Raw genomic sequence first — 25,980 nt, forward strand, 5'->3', positions numbered from 1 at the left:
TATCTTTGCAACCAGACTTTTCAGAAATGTAAAAAAAAACTGCTTTAATGTAATTTCGTGGGTTTTCGTTTAAGACGTCATATACTTCACTGACACATGGTGAATAGAAATGGCAGAGAAATGGGTATTATAAGGAAAGTATCCATGATGCCATTGCAAATGTTAATTCTTACATGCCTAATGATAATCCACACCCATGTATAAAGTTATGGAATTATAGGCCGAAGATTTCTCACAAAAAATGGCATAAACTGTTAAATGGGCGACACAATGTCTTACAGATTGCAGAGATGGACTGGTATGGTCTGCATAAAATATGTAACCTGCTTATATAATTTGTTAAGATGCTTCAACTGTACAAATGGGTCATATTTGGCAAAATGGGATTTTAGCTAAAGTAAATGTGGGAGGTTTTGAGCATTGTAAAGCTCACATCATAAATTTGACATCCTGCCCTTGAAATCCAACCAGATGAGAGCGAGGCGGGGACTATCACCCCTGACCAATCCAGTGGTTTAAAGGCATGCTTAGCTAAGCCTGCCCTACCATATACATCTATGATGTCACTATGCATTATAAATAAGAGTCTCTGACAGGACTCCACAGAATCCTGAATTTACTACGGCTGCATTCCTGATCTGCTCCATTCATCTTGCTGATCCCAGATTTCCCTACAAGGCCAAAGCATTGCCGACCCTAATCCAGCAAGGCCAAAGCATAGCTGATTTTCTCCCAGCAAGGCCATTGATCCAGAAAAGCGCACTGAATCCCATTAAAAAGGGGAAAGCTGTGGTACCTTAAGCATCCTGAAACCAGACCGGCTTCTTGCCACTACCTGCATGCCCGCTGACCCTTAGCATCCTGCGACCAGACCTTGCCCAGCTGTCTTTTGCCAGGAGAGCCTGCATCCGGTGACCAGAATCTTTTGTGACCAGAACCCGTTGACTGTCCAAAATCCCTAGACTTAAGCGTGGACGGTGAGTATAAATCTCCACCCCATAGAAACACTTAGCCTACCTTATCTAGACCCTTTTTATGTCTCTAGCCTACTCTCTAAGCAATCCTATCTTACCCTGGGAACTTGTTAAAACTGTTGGAATTCTCTGTGCACCCTGTCCTTGACTTTCTAAGTACTAGCGCCATTTCTCTATTAATTATGTATTTCATAGATCATGTTATTAGCAATATTTTGATGAAATAAATTTTCCCTAAAGAAAAGGGGTACACTGCTTGAAGGGTTACAAATACAGCGTAACTTTGATATTCACGGGTGGCGTTCCTCTTTTCTTGGCCATTAAATCTAGTTAAAGTAAAATTTGCCTTTCATTTTAAAACCGATTTTTCTTAATTTTAACTGCTCTATTTTCCTAAAAACTAACCTCATTCTACCTTCCAAATCTCTCTCAATTCACCACCTATACCCCTCCTTTCACTTCTATATTGTCCCTGTGATGTATATCTACCCCAGCACAAAAACCGCATCCCAGTTCAGTGTTTTTCACCAGTTTCTTTAAAAAAAAATCGTTTGTGCATTTAAAACTGCCTTTGTGTAAAAATGCAACTTTCCAACATGTGATTTGACTGCGCTGGGTTTTCAATTTTATTTTGCTTGGTGAACTGTATGCTTCTATGATACTTTGCCTGATGGTTGCTAGTTATACAACATCCCTGATACTGTGATAACACATATGCATAGCATTATTTAAACACACATATAATTAATTATCAAAATCCGAGTGTCAGTTCAGGCCTTTGCAAAGGGTTTAAAATCCGTTGTTCCCTCTTATTTAGTGAGGGAAGGTCGGATTTTGACCTCTATCCTAATTTTTTTTCCTCCTATTCCACTGTACTTTGGGTATGCTCATGTAGAAGGTTAACCAAGTGCATTGCTTCCATTCCCATTGCAAGTATCACCTCATTGGTGATTGCTGCACAATATTAAAATTTAGATGATTTTTGTGAGCTTTAAAAATATAGTATTTTTCACCAACCGGCCAGGTTCCTTTTCCAATGTGACCAGGGGTATTTGTAAAAGGGGGTGTGAGACGGGTCGGGTATCGGCTCAATTTGAATTCATTGAAATTAAAGAAAAAGCATTCCTTTTGAGCGCCACATCCCAGGCTAAAACCAAGTGTCCTGGTCCAGTGTGTGACGCCTGATTGGTGTCCTTAACAGGTTCTAGAACAATATGAGTCAGTGAATATACAGTACAGTAATTGCCTGATAAACGAATTGTGGCGCTAGAGAAGATGGATGGTCTGTGGAAGGAATTGGCAGGGAAATGTGCCCTGCCCAATCCTAATCTATTGATTGCAAATATATTGTAGCATCCCTAACAGGCAGCGCTGGCCAAGGAAGGACCTGAGCATGTCCCTGCAATGCTATTGGCACACTTACATCGACCTGTTGCTTTGCATTGATTTTGAAACAGTGTTTTATAGATTTATGTATTTTAATGTAAATCTGTTTAATGTACATTTTATGAACTAGAAACAGTTTCATTCAGAATACTTGTTTGATTCTTTATTTTTAGTACGCTATTGATGGTAATATGGTGGATGTATTGGCACTATCTGAAAACGAGCAAGATAACTCAATCGATCAATGCGCCACATGCCTGAACAGTTTTGCAAAATTCATAGCAGCACCTGACAAATTAGCACAGCGAATATCTGATTGCACTAGTGACCACGTTTTTTTGAGTGTGCAGGCAAGACAAGTGGTTAGGTACAAACGGTGTTTTTATCTGTAGGAATGCAAGGGAAAGCGTATGCATGGATTTGCCATATGCACAATTGCACTCGGCAGAAGATGCGTTCTTTCACTGCCACACAATCATCATGATTGCTGTACTCATAAACTCATAATTGAAGTGTATGTTTTTACGGTGTTCAAATTACACCGAAGTGGCATCTTGGTGCTGTCCTCAAAGGTGACGCTGCTCTAGTTACAAGAGACTCCATTCACTCTTAGAATCGGCTTCTAAGCGCAAAATGGGTGTGTGGATTTCATTAAGCAATTTGGGGAAAACCCATTTTTAAGGTGTACTCAAAAGATAAGATGGTGTCTATGGTAGCATGTTACAACGTTTATTGGTGCCATAGCCGAGAATGTTCTGTCTTCCATTGAACCTTGGTGAATGCTAGTTTTAACACTTGTGTGCATTGTAAGGTTCTGGTGCTGGTGAATAGATTTGAAAATACTTATAGGGACAACTCTGCACACGAGCACGCATTGTGATTTAATATATTTTGCGTAGTGCACTTTTAATGGAAGTGACGGCACGGTAAATCATCGCAACACCTGCCCTATGATGTGCCATGGGATATGACTGATGGACATATCACAGCAACACGTGAGAAATTAAGGACCCAATTCCCACAAGCTGGAAACAGTTGGCAAATAGTATGGGGATATGGTGTTGGTGTATGTAATTTGACTATTCCGTGCCTTTACACAAGCCAAAATATTGAGATTGCACTACTTTATCATCTGACCGTGTCGGTTAAATGTGGCCCTTATGTTCTTGTGCAAGTTTTTTTTCTTTTTGATAAAAAGCGTATGCATTTGCTGTGCACCTAATATTATCTTTTTTTTGTTTGTGTGCAGGTTTCGAAGCCTTACCACTGCGTTCTTTAGAGATGCCATGGGATTTTTATTAATGTTTGACCTCACCAGTCAACAGAGCTTCTTGAATGTCAGAAACTGGATGAGTAAGTGAAACAGAAACACGTGTTTGTATTAGATGAAAGGTCTTGTTTACCACAGACTTGTTTCAGTGACATTAAACATTTTTCAAAAAGTCAATTTTAATTTGTTTCAGTAATATTTGGATTGTGCTGTTCACTCCCCTGTTTTCAAGGTTTGCTGAGATTTTGCATGAAACATAGTTGCAAGGCAGTTCAATGTCGTTTGAGTGCTCCGGCTGTCATGTACTTGGTCTCAACCGATTCTATGCTATGTTACCTACCCATGTCATCTTCTCGATTTGGGGTTTTCCAGTTGTAACAGTCGATTAAGTGCATACACAATAAGTGTACATTTTTAAAAAACATAACGATTTTGGCCCACTAGCAGTCTTTGTTGATGCGACATGTCTAGTTTCTAGGAATCCCGGCAATGCAATGGAAGAAAGATTTCTTGGAAGCTTTTAGTGGTGTCCTACACTGTGTGCTTTTACTGGCCCTATCAAAGTCTTTGAAGTATTTATACTCTACATATATCACTGCAGACTAGAAAGGGGATTACTTATTTTTTAATATGAAAAGTAATACAAATTGCGATAAAAATGATTCACCTATCTTCAAGCGTTTTAGCAACTTACTGTTTACAGGCAATGCACTATTTGATTAATTCCATTGATTATATACATGAAACATGATGATAAATGAGCAATTCGGTTATGATTTTGAAATAGAAATAGAAATAATAGTGAATTATTGTCCTTTCATTTAAAAAATAAATTGAAATGACTGCTGAACTATTCACATGAGTATTTTATTTCATAACTATGAATTTTGTTTACAGTTTTAGGAGAAATGTTCCAAGGTATTGGGTGTAGGTGCACTAGGTCACTGTTAGATCTTAGAACAATGGGTTTCGTTTACTGATAGTTATCAAGTTAAGCTATGCTACCACCCTTAGACCTTTGTTTCACTATCGTGTGCCGTTGGGTGTCGAGGTGTGCTTAATTGCATATTTTAAATGTATCAATCGATGTATTGGGTTAGATATAGTGCACATTTATCAGAGAAGCAATGGAATCGTTCACCACGGGGGTGGGGTGCGCTACAATATTATTATTCAATGATAGGGATACAATTGGAATGATTGAGTAGTACAGATTCCAAAATAAGGAATCAAGACCAAGGTTTGCAACAGCTCTTGGGATGAACTTAAACTTGTATATGGATCTGCCAGACATAATCAATGAATAGTATTTTATCTCTAGCTGTTACGGTGATACTCCGAACCCTGGGCGATGGCAATGGACTTCGATGGTGGCGATGTCCGGGTGCTTCACTTCGTTCTCCTCCGCGGTCCCCGTCTCCGTTCGGCAGCCTTTCGAAGGTCTGGCTTCCAGGGAGCTTCGGCGAAGGTTAGCGGTGCTCGGTGGTCCCACTGAACACGGGAAGAGGGCGACTTACCAGGTCATCTCTCGGATCAGTCCTCGACAAACACAACAGCTTTCGGATTGAGTCGAAGCAAATGCAGCAGCAGTTCTTCTTCTTCCAGCTGGGCATCGAGGATCAGCAGTTCATTACTTGTCAAGTGTAGACACAGCTTCTGAATAATTTCCAGTGGTGAGAGGTACCCAGATATACTATTGTCTCTCATCCACACTGCTGGGTCACACTCAGCAGCCAATCATACAGAATCATACAGAAGGGAATTCATGCATTCAGTCAGGCATACAGTGCATTCAGGCCATACTCCTCCCTCCCAGACACTCACAACAAGGAATGCGTATTGGGACAAGTACCCAGCCATTCAACCACAGGGGCCATCTTGTTTCCTATCAGAAATCGACTGATTCCAATGGCAGGGCCTGGGTATCCCAAAATGGAGGATACTCAGAGCACCTGTCAAATTCAGCATGGAGCTGCCACCAGCCCATACCCTGCTCTGTGGACCACACACAGGTGCCCAAAAACATACACTAGGGGCACAGGGTTCTACCCCCACCCATGAGTGCCATAAGGGTATCCCATGGGTCCAAAAACAGGAAGAGCTGCACTGCCAGAAATGAAAAAGAATTTCAGGACAAGGACAGGGAGGCCCTGTCCCTCCAATGCATTTCCAGCAACACACTGGTGCAAAAGTGGCTTGCATGTACTGCCACCTAATACCCACTTAGTGCAGAGCCTAAGGTGCCCCTTCCTCAGAAAGGCTTGAACAGTCCTTTTTCCTCTTAGACTTCTTCAGCACTCGTACATCTGCCAGATCCGCAACTCTGCTTCAATGCTCTTTCTGTGTCTGGTTTATGAACTTGGTGGCGTTGCTGGCTTGTCTACCTCTATCTTAAACTTCTACTGTTGTATGTTCGCTACCTCTAACTTCGTTCCTATGAAGCTAAAAAGTGCATGAATGCCATGTCATATACCTCCCTACAATAACCATCAAATATCTAAATGATTAAAATAATAATGCTCTGATGGGTGTAAGCGCATCTGGCAAACATGTTACTGTGAAAATCTTGGTGCTATCTTTTTTTAAAGTGATGCACGGTGTTGCCATAGATCGCTTTACATACATATTTGAATAAAGAATGAGGGACTTTTAATTTCTCCTGCAGATGGACTGTGAAATATGAAACTATGATATTGCTCCACCCACTATGACGCCCATATCCCCTGTTTATTTTTTTCTAGAGGACATTGTACGTTTTCCCCCACCTTGACATAGCTTGTATTTTACATGAACTATTATGAGCATGTGCTAACAGATTAACAAAAAGTGCTGTTCACAAGAAACTGATGTAAAGGTCGACGGCACCTGTGTGATCGAGTAAGCAGGTTAAAAACATATATGGAAAATGGAGCTGCTTATTCCTATCTGGAAAAAAAAAAACATAATCTGGTGAAGTTCCTATGCTCCTTGGAACAGTTCCGCAGACTGGAAGATGTCAAGTAACGTCTTAAGTGGAAATAAACATAGAGGACAGACAACACTTTAAGGAATGGGGCACTGGTTTAGCGAGAGGTGGGATAAATGTGATTTTCGTGAATCTTCCCAGGGCAATTGACTGGCATTCGAAGGTAAATTAAAGGGTCCAGAGAGTTGGGCAGGTCGACCGGTGGGGTGCCCGTTAGATGCAGGATACAGTGCTCCTTGACTTTCAAGTCAATGAATCAATGACTCTGTTCGTCATTGCTTGAACTGACGCATGAGCCTGGTTGCTCCAGCAATCCTGGCACCATGGCCAGTGTGAGGTCACCACCTAGCTTGCAGGCAGGCCCCACTAGAACACCCCAGTGCTAAAATTGATTGATTATTTATAATGCGCCGATAGCCACTGTGTTTCGAGGCACAACAAGACAAGGGTGGGTGAAGCGAAGATAACACAACAACAATCCTACCAGACTTTGTGACATTAGTAAAGTGCAAGAGGAATATAAGAAGCAGAGGGTAGGATGGGGGGGGGGGATTGCCAATTGGGGCAGAATGGCCCGTGAGAAATTCGAGAGCCATGGGAAAGCAGAGAGTGCAGTGGCAGACAAACCAAGTCGGAGAGGGGCAGGGAGGCTGTTCTAGAGAGAAGCACCTGCGGAGGAGGGAGATCTACCCCCCACTCTGGTCTAAAATGGTCCTGGTTAAAAAGTCTAAGTGTTAATCATGAGACGGTTGAATGGAAGTGGCACGCCTGCATGGGTCGCTCAGGGGAGCCAAGGATTTTCATGACCAGGGAGACCAGGGTGGGGTTGGCTTTTAGATATCACTTGATTTGTCAGCTGCATTTGGTTTTTCGGCTGCATTTGATACCATCTACCATGCTTGACCAGCGTTTACAGGAGGTTAGTATCACAGGGACAGTACTCCACTGATTTGAATCCTTTCTTTCAGACCGATTTCAGACTCTTGCTCTTCCTCTCTTCTGGTCTGCACCATCGTCCCTTACTTGTGGGGTCTCCCGGGACTCGTCGATGTCTCCTCTTATCTGAGACATTCACGTCTGGTCCCATGCTAGCCTTATCCATTCTTACGGCTGACAATTCTATTCATACGCAGATAATACAGAAGTAATCCTTAAGAGTGGATCAGAACCCAAAGGAGTCAACCGCTTGTTTGAACGCCTGCCTGGTTGTGATAGGCAACTAGATGGATAAAACCGCCTTAAGCTAAACCGTGACAAGACCAAAGTTCTTCTTGCTGGCCCGCCTGCTGCGTGCTCTCTATGGATGCCTGATTTCTGGCCCTCCAACTTAGCCACCCACCTTTCCTACTCCGGTAGACTCTGTAAAAAAGATTGCGGGCTCTTTGTCCCCTGATTTGCAGGTGAGTGCCAGGTGCAGTGCTGGTTTTTTAAACTTAAAACCTTAAAAAGGTGGTGTCTGTTTTACTGCATCTCTTTTCAAGGGCTGGTGGTTGCCTCTGTAGTTTTAGGTATTGTCCATTACTGTAATGTTACTCTCCTCGATCAAAGTAGAATTAAATGTTAAGCTCACTGTCCGACTCATCGAGCCTTGCATAAATGGGGGACTCTCTATCTTAAATAGAAGATCACTCCTTATTTTCGAATCAGAACACTTTGATCAGCAAATTCAGGCCTGCTTGTTGTATCTAGGTTAAAAAAGAAATCTTTGGGTGGCACAGCTTTTTCAGTCTCCACCACCTCTCTCTCTGGACAACCCTTCCCACAGTCTTCAAGTTGACCAACGAACATGCTTATTTTGGAAATCTATGAAGACCTTTCTCTTCCCCAAGTAAACTCTTCATATCCTTTTCTAGTCTTCTCCGCTGATTGCCTGTCTAGTGTCAGAATGGTGCCCCACTTTACAAATATGAATCCCTTTTTATTTACGTTTTACTTACGAGGTTGAATCACCGAAGTGATTTTTACAAGTGACAAACGGTACAGTCATGAAATGAAGTAAAAGTTAAAGTGAAGAAAAAAAGAAAAAACGGTTTACAGTAAAAAAAAACTAAATAATGTGCTTCTTTTGAAGGCAGTCGGTGATTAAGTCCATAGTTACAAATCTTGCTAAAGTTTTGGCCTCGCACAAGGACTCTGTTACTTATTGATAAAATCAGGTCCAAGATTTTTGCCGCGGCTATCACCCATGATGGTCTGAGAGCCCCTATTAAACGTGCCCACCACAGCTCTTGTTCTACCAAATGCCCTTTATCCAGATTGTATATGAATCCCTTTTCTTCCAGAATTTTTGTTTTCTATCTATGATAATGAGTTATGATCTATATGTGTAATTCAGATCCAGTGAAGATTATAATGGCTCCATCTAAGAAGCTGAAGAGGGAATAACTCCTTTTTATTAAATCCTTCCTTATAAAAGGTATTCTTGTCCCCACGTCGAGCCCTTTAAATAACCAGTTAAGAACGCTAATAGATTTGTACAAAACTTAAAGGCAGTCATTTCTGTTATCCCATAATTTTCAGTAGTGCCCAATAAATCTACAATCCTGTCCAGCATATTACAATCACCCGTGCACTTCACACTAGAGGTTCTGTGCTCTGTTTTCTTCTCTGTACCTAAAGGAAAAGGCAGTCCATTTCTTTTTGCATTTTCCCATAGAGGATTCAGTACAAGTGGACGAGGCTACCATAGGGATATACCGAGTCCCGTATTCTGTTAGCTTTACCCTTCATATTCGGCATGTAAAGTGGACACACAATTGTTATCTAATGCAGTTAACAAGGGACAAAACGCTTCTGAACAGAAACTGCAATTGTGCAGATAAAGGGTACACTGTTTAGGACATAACTTAACCTAGCACCAAAAGCATGGAACTCCCTACCACCCAAACTGAGAGCGGAAACATCCCTCAGTGCCTTTAGAAAAGCTCTGAAAACCACCTTGTTTAAGTGAACTCTATTGCAATGCAAATAATTTCTGTATACTGCTATACCAAAGTTCACTGTTCCATGTAACCTCGTACCCTCAACCATGTCTGTAACCATGTCCACTGCCTTTCGTGTTATTCGCTTGTGTTAAGTAGACCTTCTTGTAACTGTGCCACGATGCCCGTGGGCAGCTGTGTGCTCTAAAAATGCAAATAAATAAAATGAGGGCATAGACTGTAATCTATAGAGAGATTAAGTGGAAAGCTTGGTTGCACCAAAAATATTACTATTTGACTTGCTTACCTAATAATTTATGCCTGGTTATTCCCACAACATACTTAGCAATAGGTTACTGCAAATATTTTGTGCGCACACAGGAATGGCTATCATTGATCTTTTAAAGGCAGATTTTGTCCAATTTGTATGTGTTGCCTGAAATTGTAAATCATGATGGAATAGTTTTTTTTCCTGCATGTTTTTGTTAGTTTCCTAAAAGAAATGGATGTGGCATCCATACACATTGAGACATAGAATAGCAAAGGAAATGGGATGTAAAACTGATGCTGGCAAGTCAAGTAGGTGGACAACAATTCCCTTTGAAACAGTAACCATTTTTCGAGGGGATTGTGTTCTCCGACGTATTCCGCATCAATGACAGTAATGACCACAGATGTGCTGCTTCGTAAAACTTTTTCGGCGTCTATGACGTCGATAGCTGTCCCTCGAGGGCCTCCATCGAGTGTCGACGTCACTGCATGTTATATCTAGGACGTACCACGCCCGTAGCCTCCGTTTGTTTTTTTCCGCGAACGGGTTCGCTTTGGAATCTCGGAGCGCTCGGTTCTTCTACTTTGTATTAAGGCGATGTCTTAATCTTCTTCTACCCCTAAGTCGGGCTTTAAAAAGTGTCGGGACTGCGTTTCCAAAATGTCCATCACGGAACTGCACAACATCTGCCTCTGGTGCCTCTGCGAAAGCCACCCCACCGACTACTGTGATGACGGCCAGTCCCTGACATCGAAGGCCTTGCGGGAGTGTAAGTAGAAATTATCGGTAGGTACGGTTTCTAAGACCCGTAAGTTGAAATCTGCTAGGCTTTCGACCGACGACTCGAGGGGCGACTCTCTGCGTCGGCATAAGTCCAGGGGGGGGGTCTCGGTCTCGGAGTGGTTCCCGCCATTCCTTTGCCTCTTGTAGGCATTCTCTGAAGCACCATCACTGGTCGCCTTCCCCGTCCTCGTCGGAGGACTCTGCCAGACGGCGGGTGACTTGTCCCACCAAGTATTCATCGCTGGCCGATTGGGACGCATTCCGCCAGCAGATGATGGCGATTTTCGAATCGCAAGGCACCATTCCGTCCGCTCCTTCGAGAGAAGCCGCAAGGAAAGAGCTAGAGGCACCACTCGCACGCCTTCGGGCTCGGGCGGTCAGCGCGAGCATTGGGAGCCGTCGAGGTCCCGATCGGACAAGGTTGATCGCCATAGCCGTGCCAGGTCCAGGTCCCGGTCCTCGACGGCGTCGAGACCGTCGGAGCCTCTGAGGCCTTCCAAGAAGGCATTGGCGCCGTGTCTGTCGAGGGACTCTCTCGAGGCTCTGGCTTCAAAGAAGTCATCAACGCCATTGAGGCCGTCAAAAGACATTCTCGGGGCTCCGGCCTCGAAGCACTTGTCGAAGTCATTGTCGCCTCAGGCGACGTCGACGCTGATTCCATCGGCGCCCTCAATGCTTTTTGAGGAGAATTTGCCGGAGGTGTCTCAGAGGGCTACAGAAACTCTGAGGAAGGCTCCCTGTAAATCAGTGAGCCCTTCTCTGCACCTCAATCCAGTTTGGATTTATTCCAACCTTTTGGATTATATTTCAGAGGTGGAAGAAGGGTCTGATGAGGAGAGTGTTGTGCCTCCTGAGGTTCCAGATGACCTGTTGTCTGGTCACAGTCAAATGGAAGACCTACGTCAGTCCTTACATGACGCCAGTGGTCTTGACACCTCTCTGGAGTTTGAGTTTGGCAGGCCTGAGTCTGGTACGCCTGCCGAATCCTCGTATAGGCGTCTCATGTCGAGGGTGACTGAGTACTTGGGGTGGTCTGTTCCATCTGTTCATTTTCTGCAGGATGATCTGACGGATATCCTGGACCAAGGTCCACCCACTGACCCGGTGTTGGTATTTCATATGGCATTGCAAAGAAGGGTGGCGTTGGCTTGGACTGCTCCGGTGAGTCTCCCGGCAGTGAATAAATTGCTTCCGAAAAAATACTGTCCAGCCAGTGGTGACCCCTGCTACTTGTCAACGCACCCTACTCCAGAGAGTTTGGTAGTGCAGGCGACTATGGCCCCAGCAAAGCAGGCTACTTACCCTACCATCCCTCCTGATATGGACAACAAGCGATTTGATGGTTGGGTGAAGAAGGTATTTTCTTCTGGAGCTATGGCTTTAAAGGCAGCCAACTCCGTTTGTGCCTTGGCAAGATTCACTCGCACTCTGTAGAATTGTGCACCTTTGGCGGCTGAGCATATTCCCGAAGGGGAAGAACGGGATGGTTTTCTAGCCCTTGTAAAAGACAGCAAGGATGCCATGTGTGAATCCATTCAGTCGGGTCTGAACATGGCAGACTGTGTCAGTCGGTCCACGGCCGCGAGCACTGTGATACGCGTGTTTGCGCGGTTGCGGAAGTCGGGGTTTGCGCCTGATGTGCAATCCCGGCTTCTCATCATTTCCTTTTGATGGTGTCCATCGTTTTGGCAGCAAGGCTGACGAGAGCCTTGAGAGGTTGCAGACCTCCAAAGCTGCAGCAAAGTCTTTGAGGGCTGCAGTACGTCAACCTCCGCCTTTTCGTCCTAGGGGACAGCAATGGAGGGGAGGTTCCTTTCGGTACTACTCTTCCTTTGGTAGATCGAAAGGAGCTGGCAGTCAAAGGGGCTGCCGTAGGAGTACCAGAGAAAGCAAGGTACTTGAAGTGCCAAAGCCGCTTGGGCAGTTGCCTCTTTTCCTTCAGGCACTGCCGCAGCCGCGCCCTCTCATTCATGAGCCCATGTCCCATGGTTTGCCGGTTGGGAGCAAACTGGCGCAGCATCTTGGAGAATGGCATGCCATTACTTCATATGTGTGGGTTCTGGAGATCATAACCCACGGCTACTGTCTCCCCTTTCGGCAGAGGCCTCACGACAATCCACCAGGGGAGCTCTCTTTGAAGCGTCCGGATCCGCTCCTCGTGCAGGAAATCCTATCCCTGCTGGAGAAGGGCGCCATAGAACTGGTGCCTGTAGCGGAGAGTAACAAGGGATGGTATTCCCCTTATTTTGTGATCCCAAAAAAGGACGGGGGATTGAGACCCATCAGGGACTTGCGTGGGCTGAACAAGCTCTTCAGGAAGGACAAGTTCAAGATGGTAACTCTCTCAAGTCCTCCAGGCCCTTCAACTGCAGGATTGGTTGGTGTCTCTAGACCTCAAGGATGCTTACTTTCATGTGCCGATTCATCCAAAGACCAGGAAGTACCTGAGGTTCGCGGTTGGTGACTCGCATTTTCAGTTTCCGGTCCTGCCGTTCAGATTGACCTCCGCCCGAGGGTCTTCACCAAGCTGATGGTGGTGGTGGTGGTGGTAGCGTATCTCGGGAAAGGGGGGATTCACGGCTACCCCCACCTGGACGATTGGCGCATCATCTGTCCGTCACCTGCCACTCCCTTCAAAAGCTGGGCTTTTCTCTCAATTTAATGAAGTCCCATTTGAACAGCGGAGTTCTTGAGGTTACTCAGCCTCATGGCATCCTGCATTTTCCTGGTGCCAGAGGCCAGGCTGCGGATGAAATCTCTGCAGTGGGCTCTCAAGATGCAGTAGTTGCAGTTCCTCGGCAGGATGTCTGATCCCATTCAAATTCCGCCCTCCGTCGCACAGGATCTTCTGTGGTGGGCCATCGAAGGCAATCTGATGAAGGGTGCTCCATTTTGGCAACCGTGGCCAGAGGTAATGATCGTGATGGATGCATCCCTCATGGGTTGTGGAGCTCATGCTCTCTGTTTAGGCTGAATTTCCTAACCTAGTGAGTCCCCCAGCAGCTTTGCTGGATTTCTGGAGTTTGTTTTTTTTCTCCTGCCCAAGAGTGAGACTGTTTTCCTCACACTCTTGGACATGATTTGAGGGGTTCCTTTAACTGTTAATGTGTTTTATGGGCTATGGGGTTGTTTACTCCATAGGGTCTCATGTGTTTTTACTATGTGTTACACAGCACCCTCAGTGCAGTGACAAAGGGTGTCATAGTGGCACCCCACCCTAGACTCCATACCCTGGGACTGACTACTGTCTCCCAGGGCATGTAAAGTCACCATTGGCTTTTACTAGTGCCAAATTATGAACAGAAACCATTACAATCCATCATATTGTGGACGTACTGGTCGGGGCAATTCGATTGCCCCGGGGTCTGTTATTCGAGGGGGCACGTCTCCGTCCCCCCTGATCGAGTTTTGGCTGGTGGCAGTGGATACTACTTTTTATATTCGACCCCAAATATATCTCTATGGGATTTTCCCATTGTTCGAGGCTACCAACTTTAATTATTTAATTCCTATAGCCTTGAACATACCGCCGGGTTCTTTATTTAATATTAATTCACCGGTTGGTATTTTTTGCCAGAACTCGATTCTAAAATGGCGTTTGTGTTCTCTTCTGTGACTCCAACCCAAGTCGAGCCCTTTGTTCCACTTTTTGGCGGGCTTCTCCACAGAAGCCTCCAAAAGTGGTGCCACTCTGTCTGGGTACCACAGGGGTGTAGGAGGGGGTTTAGGCACCCTGGACTGAGTTGCCTTGGCAACTCAAGTCGCACTCTTGTGTGATTGGCCCAAGTGGTGAGCCGGCCACTTAGAATGTTTGATTGACAGCTAGGCTGAATGAATGGGGGTTTCTTGCATAAAAGCAGGGCTTTTGGGACTGGAACTTCAGAAGTCGCCACAGGACCTGAAAATCCGAAGAGGGAGAAGCTGTGCCGACCTGCAACAACGGCACCACCGGTGGAGCCCTGCTGAACCGTCTCAGCACTTCCCGACGACAGAGGAGAGCTTCTTGCCGGAGAGTCTCTTCCACTTGAGCTGGTGGGGACAACCAGTTTGCTTTCCTTTTCGCCTACCAGGACGTCTAGTGGTCGAATTGCCCGTGCCAAGCACCCCGGCAACCGGATAGCCACTTACCACTGAACCGCCAATAAAAGGACCGCTCCTTTGAATCGAGAAACTCTGCGGCTGGTTTCTTCCCTGGCAGTACGACCACCTCCTGCTTTCCTCCCCGACGAGATCTTCTCTTCTGCCGGACGAAGCACCGACTCACAACGTCCGCCCGGAACAACTGCCCCCGATGGAGTGTTCTCACCATTTCAAGGTGCTGTGTCCGCCTGGCCTCCCTTTCTATAGATTGCTACAAGGTGACAGTAAATCCTTAACCTTCTAGACTGGGCTGGTCTCTTGACCATCTAACTGGTCCCTTTCTTTTGGTCCAACTCCTTTCTGAACCTTTTCGAGACTCTTGTGCACTTTTCAACCGTGTGACCTTGGACACATTTCGTTCTGATCCTCTTAAAGTGGATCCGGCTTTCTGGAACTCTTAACTGCACGGTTTTATTCTGCCTTCCTCTCTTGCTGTGTTCTTTTGAAAGTGTTGGGATCGGTTTCAATTTATGCTCTGCCTTTCTCTCCATTTTTAACCAAATTATTAGAGTGCCATCTGCGCTAAGCTCTCACCGCTGTCTGAAATTAAGTGGTGCTTTACTTAAGACTTGTCTAATATTCTCATAAGGGAGTGTATATACTTGAGTGACTGTGTTTTTGAACTTGCTTGATATTAGTGCCAGTGTGTTTTTATATATGTGTTTTTAAATAAATAATTATATATCTTTTACCCCAAAGCTCTGGTCAGTGTTTGCTTGTTCTACTGTATTTACCTGCCCTATTGTGTATGCTGTGTATACTGCCTAACTCTTCTTGAGAGAAGTCTGACTGCTCAGCCACAGCTACCAGGTAAATCTGGGTGGTGCAGACTGCTACCAGTTGGGTTTACTGCTAACTCTTGTAGTCTTAAACTTTTTGCAGTGGTCCCTAAGGGAACTGCACAGGTTTCTGCCTAACACATGCCAATGAGCTGATCGCCAGCGGCCGTTGGTCTCCGTCGGAGTCCAGACTCCACGTCAATCTTCTGTTAGAGCTGTGGGCTGTCAGGCTAGCCCTGAAGGCTTTTCTGCTGTCTGTGCGGGGCAAAAATGTCCTGATTATGACGGACAATACAGTGGCCATGCACTACCTCAACAAAAATGGGGGGTGGGGGGCAGGGTCACTCCCGTTGTGCAGGGAGGCGATGCAGATCTGGTTCTGGGCCATTCAGCAGGACATTTCGATCTCAGCAGTTCATCTGGCTGGAGATGAAAATGCAGCAGCGGATGATCTGAGAAGGCAGAGCACGGTCTCTCAACAGTGGGAGCTGGCTCAGGAAGTTCTGTTGGAGATCTTCGCCCTTTGGGGAACCCTGCAAGTGGATCTCTTTGCCACCAGTGTCAACCGGAAGTGTGAAAGATTCTGCTTGCGGGAATTTCCTCCAAGAGGAGCCTTAGGGGACGCGTTCGTAGTGGAGTGGTCCTTTCCACTGCTCTATGCCTTCCCTCCAGTCCCCGCCATTCCGCAGGTGTTGCGGAGATTCGGTTCCCGGATGATCCTCATTGCCTCAGCATGGGCCAGGAGAGCATGGTACCTGGACCTTCTCGACATGCCCATCTGCCCTCCACGCCGTCTTCCCTACCGAGACGATCTGCTCTCACGGGAGATGGGTCGGGGTTCTCCATCCAGAGGTCAAGTCCCTCAGCCTTCATGCTTGGTATCTGAAAGGTTGAGGTATAAGGATTGGAACCTCCCGAAGATGTGATGGAGATGTTGCTTTCGGCCAGAAGGCCTGCAACAAAAACTCTTTACCGTTGCCCTTGGAGAAAGGTCTGCGACTTGTGCAGGGCACAGTATGTGGATTCTTTCCAATGTTCCATTCCTTTGGTTTTCTTTTTTGCTTTCTTTAGCCCACAAGGGCCTGCAAATAGGTACCATTAAGGGTTACCTGGCGGTGCTCTCCATATTTAAGCGCTCATCTGAGGAATGTTTTTATTTTAAGATCCCTTTTAATCTCTCAGTTTCTAAAAGGGCTAACTAATTTGTTTTCACTGTCGCCTTTCCAGGTGCTTGGATGGGATTTGAATTTGGTTTTAAAGTTCCTAATGGGAGCTCCGTTTGAGCCCTTACATTCTTGTCTGTTGCGACTGTTGTCCTTTAAAACTGTATTTTTAGTTGTGGTTACTTCCGTACGCAGAGTGAGTTGCAGGCACTTTCCGCCAAACCACCCTTCACTGTGTTCCATAAGGACAGGGTTGTCCTTAGGGTGCGGCCTTCTTTTCTTCCGAAGGTTGTGTCGGAATTCTACTTGAGCCAGAAGGTAATTCTTCCTGCGTTTTTATCCTCCTCCACATCCTCACAAGGAAGAGGAGAGGCTCCATAGGTTGGATCCTAGGAGAGCTTTGAGTTTCAATCCCTCACGGATGTCCCGGGGACGATCAGCTCTTTGTTTTTATGCTGGAAGGCGTTTAGGTCAGGCTGTTTCCAAGCAGACCTTGTCCAGATGGATCATTTTGACGATCTTGGAGTCTTACCGTTTGGTGGGAAAGGACCCTCCAGTAGGCTTACGGGCTCACTGTACTAGGGGTGTGGCTGACTCCACTGCCCTACAGAGGGCTGTTCCGATCGCAATATTTGCGAAGCAGCCACATGGGCCTCTGTCCATACTTTTGTGAGACACTATTCCTTGGACTCCATCCATGGTAAGGCAGTCCTGTATTCAGCAATTTGATTGGGCATTATAAAATTCTAAATTTGTAAATTCTTTTCCCACCTCCATACGTTGGTACTGCTTTGGGAGTCTGTCATAGATGTGGAATACATCGGAGGACACAATCACCTCGAAGAACAAGTTACTTATCTTACCTGGTAACGTTCTTTCGATGGGATGTTCTTCCGACGTATTTCACATCGAATCCTCCCAGCCTGCCCCTCTACAGAATTTCTTATGCGATTGCAGCTTACGTTTCCGCAAGGCTTTCTGCAGTCATACTGGCAGGAGATTGGTTTGTTTATTTATTTGTATAGCGCTCCAAACCCAGAGGTAGAAGGGCGCTTAAAGAAGACGGTTACATAGTGTGATATATTCAATTTAAATATACAACAATTTACAGAGTTCACAAACATAATTAAGCAGAAGGAGGTGTACACACATATCTAGGGGGTACGTGTTACTCTTTGTTCTGGAGCCAACCGATAACGTGTTTCCTGAAGATCTGGAAGGACTCAATGGTTTTAATGTTGAGGCAAGTACAGTGAAACTTGCACCTCCAGCTCTATTTAAGGAGAATCTAGGCACTGTCAAGCATAGAGTGTTGGAGGATCTAGTGGTTCTGGAGGCGGGTTTCATGGTAAATTTATTGGTGAGATATGGTGGGGCTAGGTGGTGTAGGGCCTTGTATGTGAGGCAAATGTTTTTCAAATCAATTTTTTGTCGTACGGAGAGCCATTTGCACGATTTCCTAGCAGTGGATTTGTGCTCTCGCCTGGGGATGTTAGTGCCACACGTAGTGCATTATTTTGAAGTACCTGTAATTTCTTAATTATAGATTGGTTAGCACCTAGGTACAGGCTATTGCAGTAGTCCAATTTGGATTGTATGAGGGCTCCAGCAAGTGTAAGGCAACTATTGGATGATAGGAAGGGTCTGCTGGCCCTAATTAGCTTGCCGGTATAGGCGGAGGCTGAGGCAATCATGTTGGTTTGTTTGATGAGGTTAGAGTTGGCATCAAGATAAAAGGTGAGAGTTTTCACACTTTTAGCAATAGGGATGGTGTGACCGTCGATAATGTTGTTGTAGTTGGGATTGAGTTTAGACAGGTTACTGGGAGAGCTGACAAGTGGGAGCTCTGTCTTCTCATCATTCAGGCAAAGGCCATGAGAGGCCATCCATGCCTGAATGATGGAGAAGATTTAATTGATCCGGTAGACGTCTGCGTAGTAGTTGCCTGTGAGGGTGAGGAGTATCTGGGTGTCATCGGCATGGTTCTTGTAGGTGACACCCAGACGGTCAAGTTGGTCAAATAGTGGCTTTGTAAATATGTTATACAAAGTGGGGGAGACACAGGAGCCTTGTGGGACCCTGCATGTGATTGGGATGGGTCTGCTGCAGCTGTAGTAGAGAAAACCCACATGGTTCTGTGTGCCAAAAAGGATTGTATCCATGTGATGGCAGAAGCGGAGAAGTGAGCTGCGTTGGCTAGGTGGCTGCAGAGGATTTTGTGATCGACCAAGTCAAGGGCCACTGAAAGGTCTAACGGGAGTAGGATAGCGGTATTACCTTTGTCTTTGATATCGTCTATCTGACTTTTGAGATCAACAAGGGCAGTTTCTGTTCCATTGTGAGTTCTGAAGCCAGATTGACGTATTCCTAGCAATTGGTTGGATTCCAGATATTCCTGAATTTGGAGGTAGGCTACTCTGTCCAGATTTTTTAATAGGAATGGGACTCTGATGGTGGGTCTGTAGTTGGTAGGTATGATTGGGTCAAGTGATTGTTTGTTTTTTTTTAAGAGCTGGAGAACCCATGAGTGTTTTAGGTTGCTGGGGACTGAGTTATTAATAAATGAAAGGTTGATAAGTTTGGTGATGAAGGGGGATAGATCTCTAGCTGCGTCTTTTATGATCTGGGTGGGACAGCTGTCCCCTTTGCAGTTCAAGGGTTTTAAGGAGGTGATGATTTTTTTAACTTCTATCGACGTTACTTTCTTAAATGTGAAGGCCGATTTGGTGTCAATGGGTATTGGTGAGTTGGGGAAGGTAAATTTGTTGTTGGAGAGTTGTTGACGTTTGTCCTCAATTTTAGTTTGGAGTCCTGTGATTTTGTTAAGGGCGTTTTGGATGCGGGTGCACCAAGCTTTGTCTTTCAAGCAGGTGTCTATGGGCGGATTGGGCTTTTCTAGTTCTTTTAGAATTTTAAATAATTCTTTAGTGGAGGATCGTGCCCCATCAATCCTGACGTTGTACGCATCTTTTTTGGTGCAAATTATCTCTCTTTTATATAAAGCAGATATATTTGTAAGATTTGATTTATTTTCCATAGAGGGATTGGTTTTCCATAGGAGTTGTGCCTTAGCTTTATTTTTTCTGAGTAGCTTGAGTTCGGGGGTGTACCATGAGTTCAGATGAGCTCTTGGTTTATCTTTGCGCAATTTCAGGGGGGCAATGGTATCCATCGCATTGGCCATGGAGTCGTTCAAGGTGTCAATCAGTAGGTTTAGATCAGCATTGGCTGGCAGTGCGTTGAGGGTGAGTAGGACCATGGGTAGTAGGGCCTCGGCAGTAATGTTGCGCTTGTTTCTGGTAGGACAGGCTGGTGCCTTTTGGCACTTTTTGAGTGTTACATGATTAATGTTGACTTCAAGAATGATAAGATAATGATGTGTCCATGCAAGAGGTTGGGGGTCCTTACAGATTGTGTTGCAGTTGTAGGTCGCTACCCAGTCGCTAATTCTACCTTTCTGGTGGGTGGGGAGGACATTGAGTTGTGCAAAGCCACGTTCTGTTAGGGCATTGGCTAAGGATACAGCAGGGGCGTCATTGGGGTTGTGGTAGCCAAGGTTAAAGTCTCTGGGGATAATCATTTGTGCTGATAGCTTGGAGTTTTCAGCAATGAGCGAAGTGATGTCTTCTTCAAAGACCGCAGGAGGGCCTGGGGGTCTATAAATGTGGTGAATGGTAATAGTGCTTGTGGGGGGGAGGTTTGCAACTTGACTGTGAGTAGCTCGCAGGATTTGAGTGACACTGAGGAGACGGATCTAAAGTCTAAGGAAGATTTGGAGATGATCGCTACGCCTCCTCCCCTAGCGTTGGATCTATCACTTCTGAGGATAGAATAATTGTCAGGGATGGCTAGCGATAAGTATGGTCCAGACGCTTCATGAAGCCAGGTTTCGGTTAAGGCTAGGAAGTCCAGATCATTAGTTAGAATAATATCGGCGATTTCTGTAGGGTGGGCAGCAAGGGATCTGACATTAAGTAAGGCTCCTTTTAGTGGGAGTAGTTTGGGCTTATTGGGTGCCTTGTGTTCTTTGTTGGTTTTGGTGTTGGGTTTGGCAGTGGACCTGCTGGTTGTAATGGGGAGCCTAGTGCCTAGTCTATTGTTGCAGGCTGTAAGGTTAGGAATGAAAGTGGGGGTGGGTCCTGGAGGCTCGGGTAGTGTGGAGGGTTTAGTGTTCGGTTTGGTGAGGTTAGGCCTGGAGCACTGGGTCTAAGGTAGCTGAGGTTTTTATCAGCGTTGGCTGGGATGCTGGTGTTTTTGGGGGAGGTGGAAGGCGAGTGGTGCATTGGTGGGAAGGGGAGCATGGGTGGCAGGAAGGGCGTGGGGCAAGGGATAGGGTACTGTCGTGGACATCCAAGTTTGGCTAGGCCATCCTTGAGGGCTATGTAATTATTACCGCTGCAGTGTATGTTATCCAGTGTGGCGCAGAAGGGGAACATGATCAGGGAGAACCAGGTGATCATGATCTGACTACAGGGTTGCTCAGTGCTGGTGGCTTGCATAGTAGAACTCGTTGGATGAGCAACACAGGCTAGGGCTTGCAGATAGCTAATTTGACCTGGGTAGAGGGCAGGCCTATAGAGTAAAACCTAGATTCAGAATAGTACCCTTAAGCTAAAATGTAGTGGGGCAACACCTAGATTCAAAATAATACATTTGGAAAAAAGCAGAGGGGCAGCACCTAGATTCAGAATTATACACTTAAGCTGAAATGCAGTGGGGCAACACCTAGATTCAAAATAGTCGACTTAAGCTAAAATGCAGTGGGTCAACACCTAGATTCAAAATAATACACTTAAGCTGAAATGCAGTGGGGCAACAACTAGATTCAAAATAATACATCTGGCAAAAAGCTGAGGGGCAGCACCTAGATTCAGAGTAATACACTTAAGCTGCAATGCAGTGGGGCAATACCTAGATTCAAAATAGTACACTTAAGCTGAAATGAGGTGGGGCAACACCTAGATTCAAAATAATGCACTTAAGCTGAAATGCAGTGGGGCAACAACTAGATTCAAAATAATACATCTGGCTAAAGCAGAGGGGGCAGCACCTAGATTCAAAGTGGTACACTTAAGCTGAAATGCAATGGGGCAACACCTAGATTCAAAGATGCACAATTTAGTAGTCGGGTATAATGCGCAGCAATTGGGTGCGAGGTCAAACGGTCAAAATGGTAACTGGGCGTACAGAGCAACAATCTGCTATGGCAATCGGGGCGGCATGGCAGCTGGTTGCAGCAAGGATACTGCGAACAGGACTTAGAGGAATCAAGAGTGCGCAGGTTACAGAGTACGGAGCAGACTTCAATTGATGCCCTTGTGAGGTTAGGTGTAGCGTTAGTGGGAGTCAATGGTTTGTGGGCTCTGGCATAGGCGCATGCAAGAGAGGCATATGTGTCTGAGTAAACCGACGTAATGGGCTTAAATGGTTGATAGCGAAATGGGTACAGATGCTTGTTGTTGGTATCCTGACTGTGGGACACTCAATGCATCGTGTGCGTGGCGTGAGGATGCCAATGTGGATACTGTAGCGTGTAGGTGCAGGACAGATAAAAGGCAAGTGGGTGGTGCATTGAGATAAGGTTACAGTACCTTGCTAGCGCCAGGTTAGATTTTAAGGACCAGAACTTCTGGCAGGGCCAAACACGGCCAGGCACGGACAGGCTCTGGACAGGGTGTTGGCCTTGATTCCTCGGCCTTTTTGAAGTCGGCCGGCTACACCTACCGGCGTTTGATAGTGTGTTGAAATAGGCCGAGGACCCAATCAGGGCTCGGTGGTGATGACCGAGCTAGATGGAGGCATAGGCTGCAGAGCCAATTCGGCAGGCCGCCATCTTGAAGCTGTTGCCTCCCTCGTGGTGGACAATGGCGTTAGAAGAGTAGATTAGCCCAGATAAGGCGCTTTAAGGCGCAAGATGCTTGTGGGCAGCTTGTGAAGCAAGGAGGGCATCTGTGGGCATCTGTTGGGTAATTTTGGTGGGATATGCGGGTCGGGAAGGTTTTTTTTTCGTTTTTTCCCTGCGCAATAACATGTGCGCTTACCGCATCATTTGTAGATGTGGGCTTCCTCTCCTGGGCTGATTCCTGCTCCTGCAGGGTTCGGGAGAGCTCCTGCTCCCCGGAGAAGGCTGACTGGTGTGCTTCCTGGGGCTCTGGTGCCACATGTTCTGGGGAAAAAAATACAACTGAGGCTACGTGCGTCCTAGTTATAACATCCGGTGAAGTCTACCTTCGACGGAGGCCCTCGAGGGACAGCGTATCGATGTCAACGCAGGACACCTACGCCGAAAAGGTTTTCCGAAACAGCACAGCTGTGGTCATTACTCTCATAGATGTGGAATACGTCGGAGGAACATCCCATCGAAAGAACGTTACCAGGTAAGATGAGTAATTGGTTCTTCAAAACCGTTTAAATCTGCAGTGTGCTATAGTAACGCAATATCCACTCCCCAGGTGCCCAGCACCCACGCAAAGCAAGGAAAACGGTATATGGTTATATTCCTATTAAAACTTACACTTTTATTTGTGTTTTGGGTTCTTCCATTCATTTAAGGCGATTGATATGAGTAAGGAATGAAATGACTATAAAAGCATCTTGAAACTGTAAAGTGTAAGTTTGCTGTTGCAAATGCGCTTCGACTGTACACTTTTAATAAAATATCCTACTTGTTGTTTATACTAATATACTGTGTAATACATACATTATATAAAAGGGTGTTTAAAGATGTCGGGCTGTGCTAAAAATGTATGTTCTTCCCTTGTCCCTATTTTGTGTTGGGAAATTAGCTGAGATTTAGCATGATTCACTGTGAGCTGCTAAAATGTGTTGACCTCTGCCTCTGAGCAATTAGTTCACATCTTGTTATTATTTTAATTGAGTGAAATTGTGTACTGCGGGATGGCAAGAAGTCCCACTAATTTTTCAAGCATTTCTAGTGAATAATTGTCACATTGCCAATGGAATACAAGGTGTGCACTTTGATTATAAGGACTCTAATCTATCCCCCTGTGAATGTTCACTAAGACACATTCGTCTGGCCCCTACAATCTCCCTCACTGATAGTGCACCTTTCTGATGAGCTGTTGCCTGAGTTTTCACAATTTAGCAGAAAGATTACATTTTATGCACCATCCCGAAGGACATGGAACAGCAACGACCTGATGGCCAGGCATTTTATGGCATGATTTTGTCATTAGGTGCCACTAGGAGATAACATTGGTGTATGCTCCATCTTTCAACTGCCATCATCCCTCGTGTTTGCTTCTGTCAGCTTTTGAGTGCATTCATTACTTTTGATGATCTCACATAGCATAAAATACATATATATTAAAAAGGCATGCTCCTTTAGCCACTGCAATGCCAGTGTGGGGGTGGGGGGGTATTGGTGTGTGTGCTCTACTACCACTAGGATCTCCAGACGAAGCAAGCAAAGTTCATATTTTAATATAACCAAATTGCAACTCACAGTATTGCTACTGTAGATTATGTTCACATAAAGCATTGTGTTTCAGAACATAAACTATTTCTTTTTTATAGGTCAACTACAAGCCAATGCCTATTGTGAAAATCCAGACATAGTATTAATTGGAAACAAAGCAGATTTGTCAGACCAGAGGGAGGTCAACGAAAAGCAGGCAAGAGATCTTGCAGATAAATATGGGTAAGCCAAGCAATCACATTGTTGGAGCTACTGCTGAAATGACTGTGCATGTGGATTAATTGGAAACATTTTCCTAAATGCATGCATTTGTTTTGCATGTTTCAGTACAATCAGGTAAAACAAAATATATTTTAGTAATTCAACTGCTTTCCAAAATAGATACATTTCGATCACATTTTATACTTGTTTGGTTTTAATAAAGAGACAAGATTTACTTTATAGACTTCCACTGCACCAGATTTAATTTAATACAAATAAAACTCCCAACTTAAAAGTCCATAATTCAAATTGTTGTACAAAAGTAGCACCCAATGTCCTCATACTTTGCTGAATAACATGAATGACACAGCAGAACAAGGCTTCCTATGTCCACCAGCCCTAATAAAATAATTCATCATGACGTTGGTATTTCCACTAGCAACCATCTGCAGCACATCCCTTCCTTGCTAAAAGAAGTCCCCATAACCCCCTGCGTGAGAAGAAACATAGTATGAAATTATTAGACAATTGCAAATGTCGGTTTCATGGTGAAACCCATGGAGACAATAACAATCCCAGAAATCATCAATTCAAATGAAAAAAAGGCTTGCTCCAATACCCCAAAAGGTTTCAGACCCAGACCACTTTGGCACTCCCTTTTATGTGAGAACATATCTTAACATTCTTTAACGCCAATTCCCGCTTTAGCCGATAATGCTTGACCTTTCAGGAGCATGTGACGCCATTGATGCCCATCAACTAATCCACTCAAGTGTGGAGGGAATAGCATTAAAATGCCTAACCCCATGGCAACAAAACAGATCTGTCCAATTCTTCGTATATCGATTTTATATTACTCTTTCTCCTTAAAATGTGATGACCCTCAGAGCTCCTTTTTCTCACCATGGCTCTTCAGCACCTAGTGCTTCTTCGATCTTTCCTGTTTTCACCGACAACCCTGTTACATTTGGGTTCGTTTTTTGCAGGTATGGAGCGCTCCTGCAGCTCCTTTCGGCTCCTCTTATCCCATTTCTCTCTCGCAGTCTCTGCCCCCTTTGTGGTGGCTCCAAAGTGATGGATCCCAGACCCATCACTTGCCAGGCAAGGAACGTTCCCATTGCTCCGTTCCGTTTCCCACTTCTTTCTCTTCCACAGGCTCTTCTCTCTCTGGTGGCTTTGCAGCGGTAGAGGCTGGGCGGTTGGAGTCTCACTCCTCAGCCTTATGGTTCAAGGGCTTACCTCCGCTCTGCTCCTGTTCCTCCAGCCCTCTTTTGGTCTGCTGACTGCAAACAGAAAAAGGATGTTGCCTCTGCGCCCCGTTTGGAGGCGTCCTCTTTGCCCCAAGCTAGATGGCTTCCAAGGTCTCAGCTCCTCCTTGGAAGATCTACCCTTTGTGGTAGCCCATCGTTCCTTTTTATCACTAGGCTCGTTTTACTTAGTTCCTGTTTTCTCCGTTGTTTCTATTTCGGTAGCTCTACAGAACTACATGGGAGAGGATGGTAGGATACAGAGAGCGTTGTTGAAAGAGAGGTGTGGGTGTTGTGTGTGTGTGTGTATACTGCATTCTTCCCGATTCAGCCATCAATGGTTGCACAGGGGCTTTGTCTCCCCATGAGATCCTCCCACTGAGTACCACCCCCCAGGGAGACTATCTGGTAGCGGCCTCACATCCCCTGCTTCATGGGATGG

The 25,980-nt window shown here is 45.3% G+C and overlaps 1 protein-coding gene across 4 annotated transcripts in view; it reads left to right on the plus strand.

Annotated features, from left to right (window-relative positions):
- Positions 1-25,980, plus strand: part of RAB27B (RAB27B, member RAS oncogene family) — a 567,811-nt gene that overhangs the window by 492,546 nt on the left and 49,285 nt on the right. For all 4 annotated transcript variants that reach the window (XM_069627003.1, XM_069627004.1, XM_069627005.1 and 1 more), the window contains 2 exons: positions 3,610-3,713; positions 24,189-24,312. In XM_069627003.1, the coding sequence (XP_069483104.1) occupies positions 3,610-3,713; positions 24,189-24,312 (228 nt within the window). The remainder of the gene's footprint in view (positions 1-3,609; positions 3,714-24,188; positions 24,313-25,980) is intronic.

The sequence above is a fragment of the Ambystoma mexicanum genome, chromosome 6p (genome assembly GCF_040938575.1).
Source record: "Ambystoma mexicanum isolate Mex_15411 chromosome 6p, UKY_AmexF1_1, whole genome shotgun sequence".
Lineage (NCBI taxonomy): Eukaryota > Metazoa > Chordata > Amphibia > Caudata > Ambystomatidae > Ambystoma > Ambystoma mexicanum.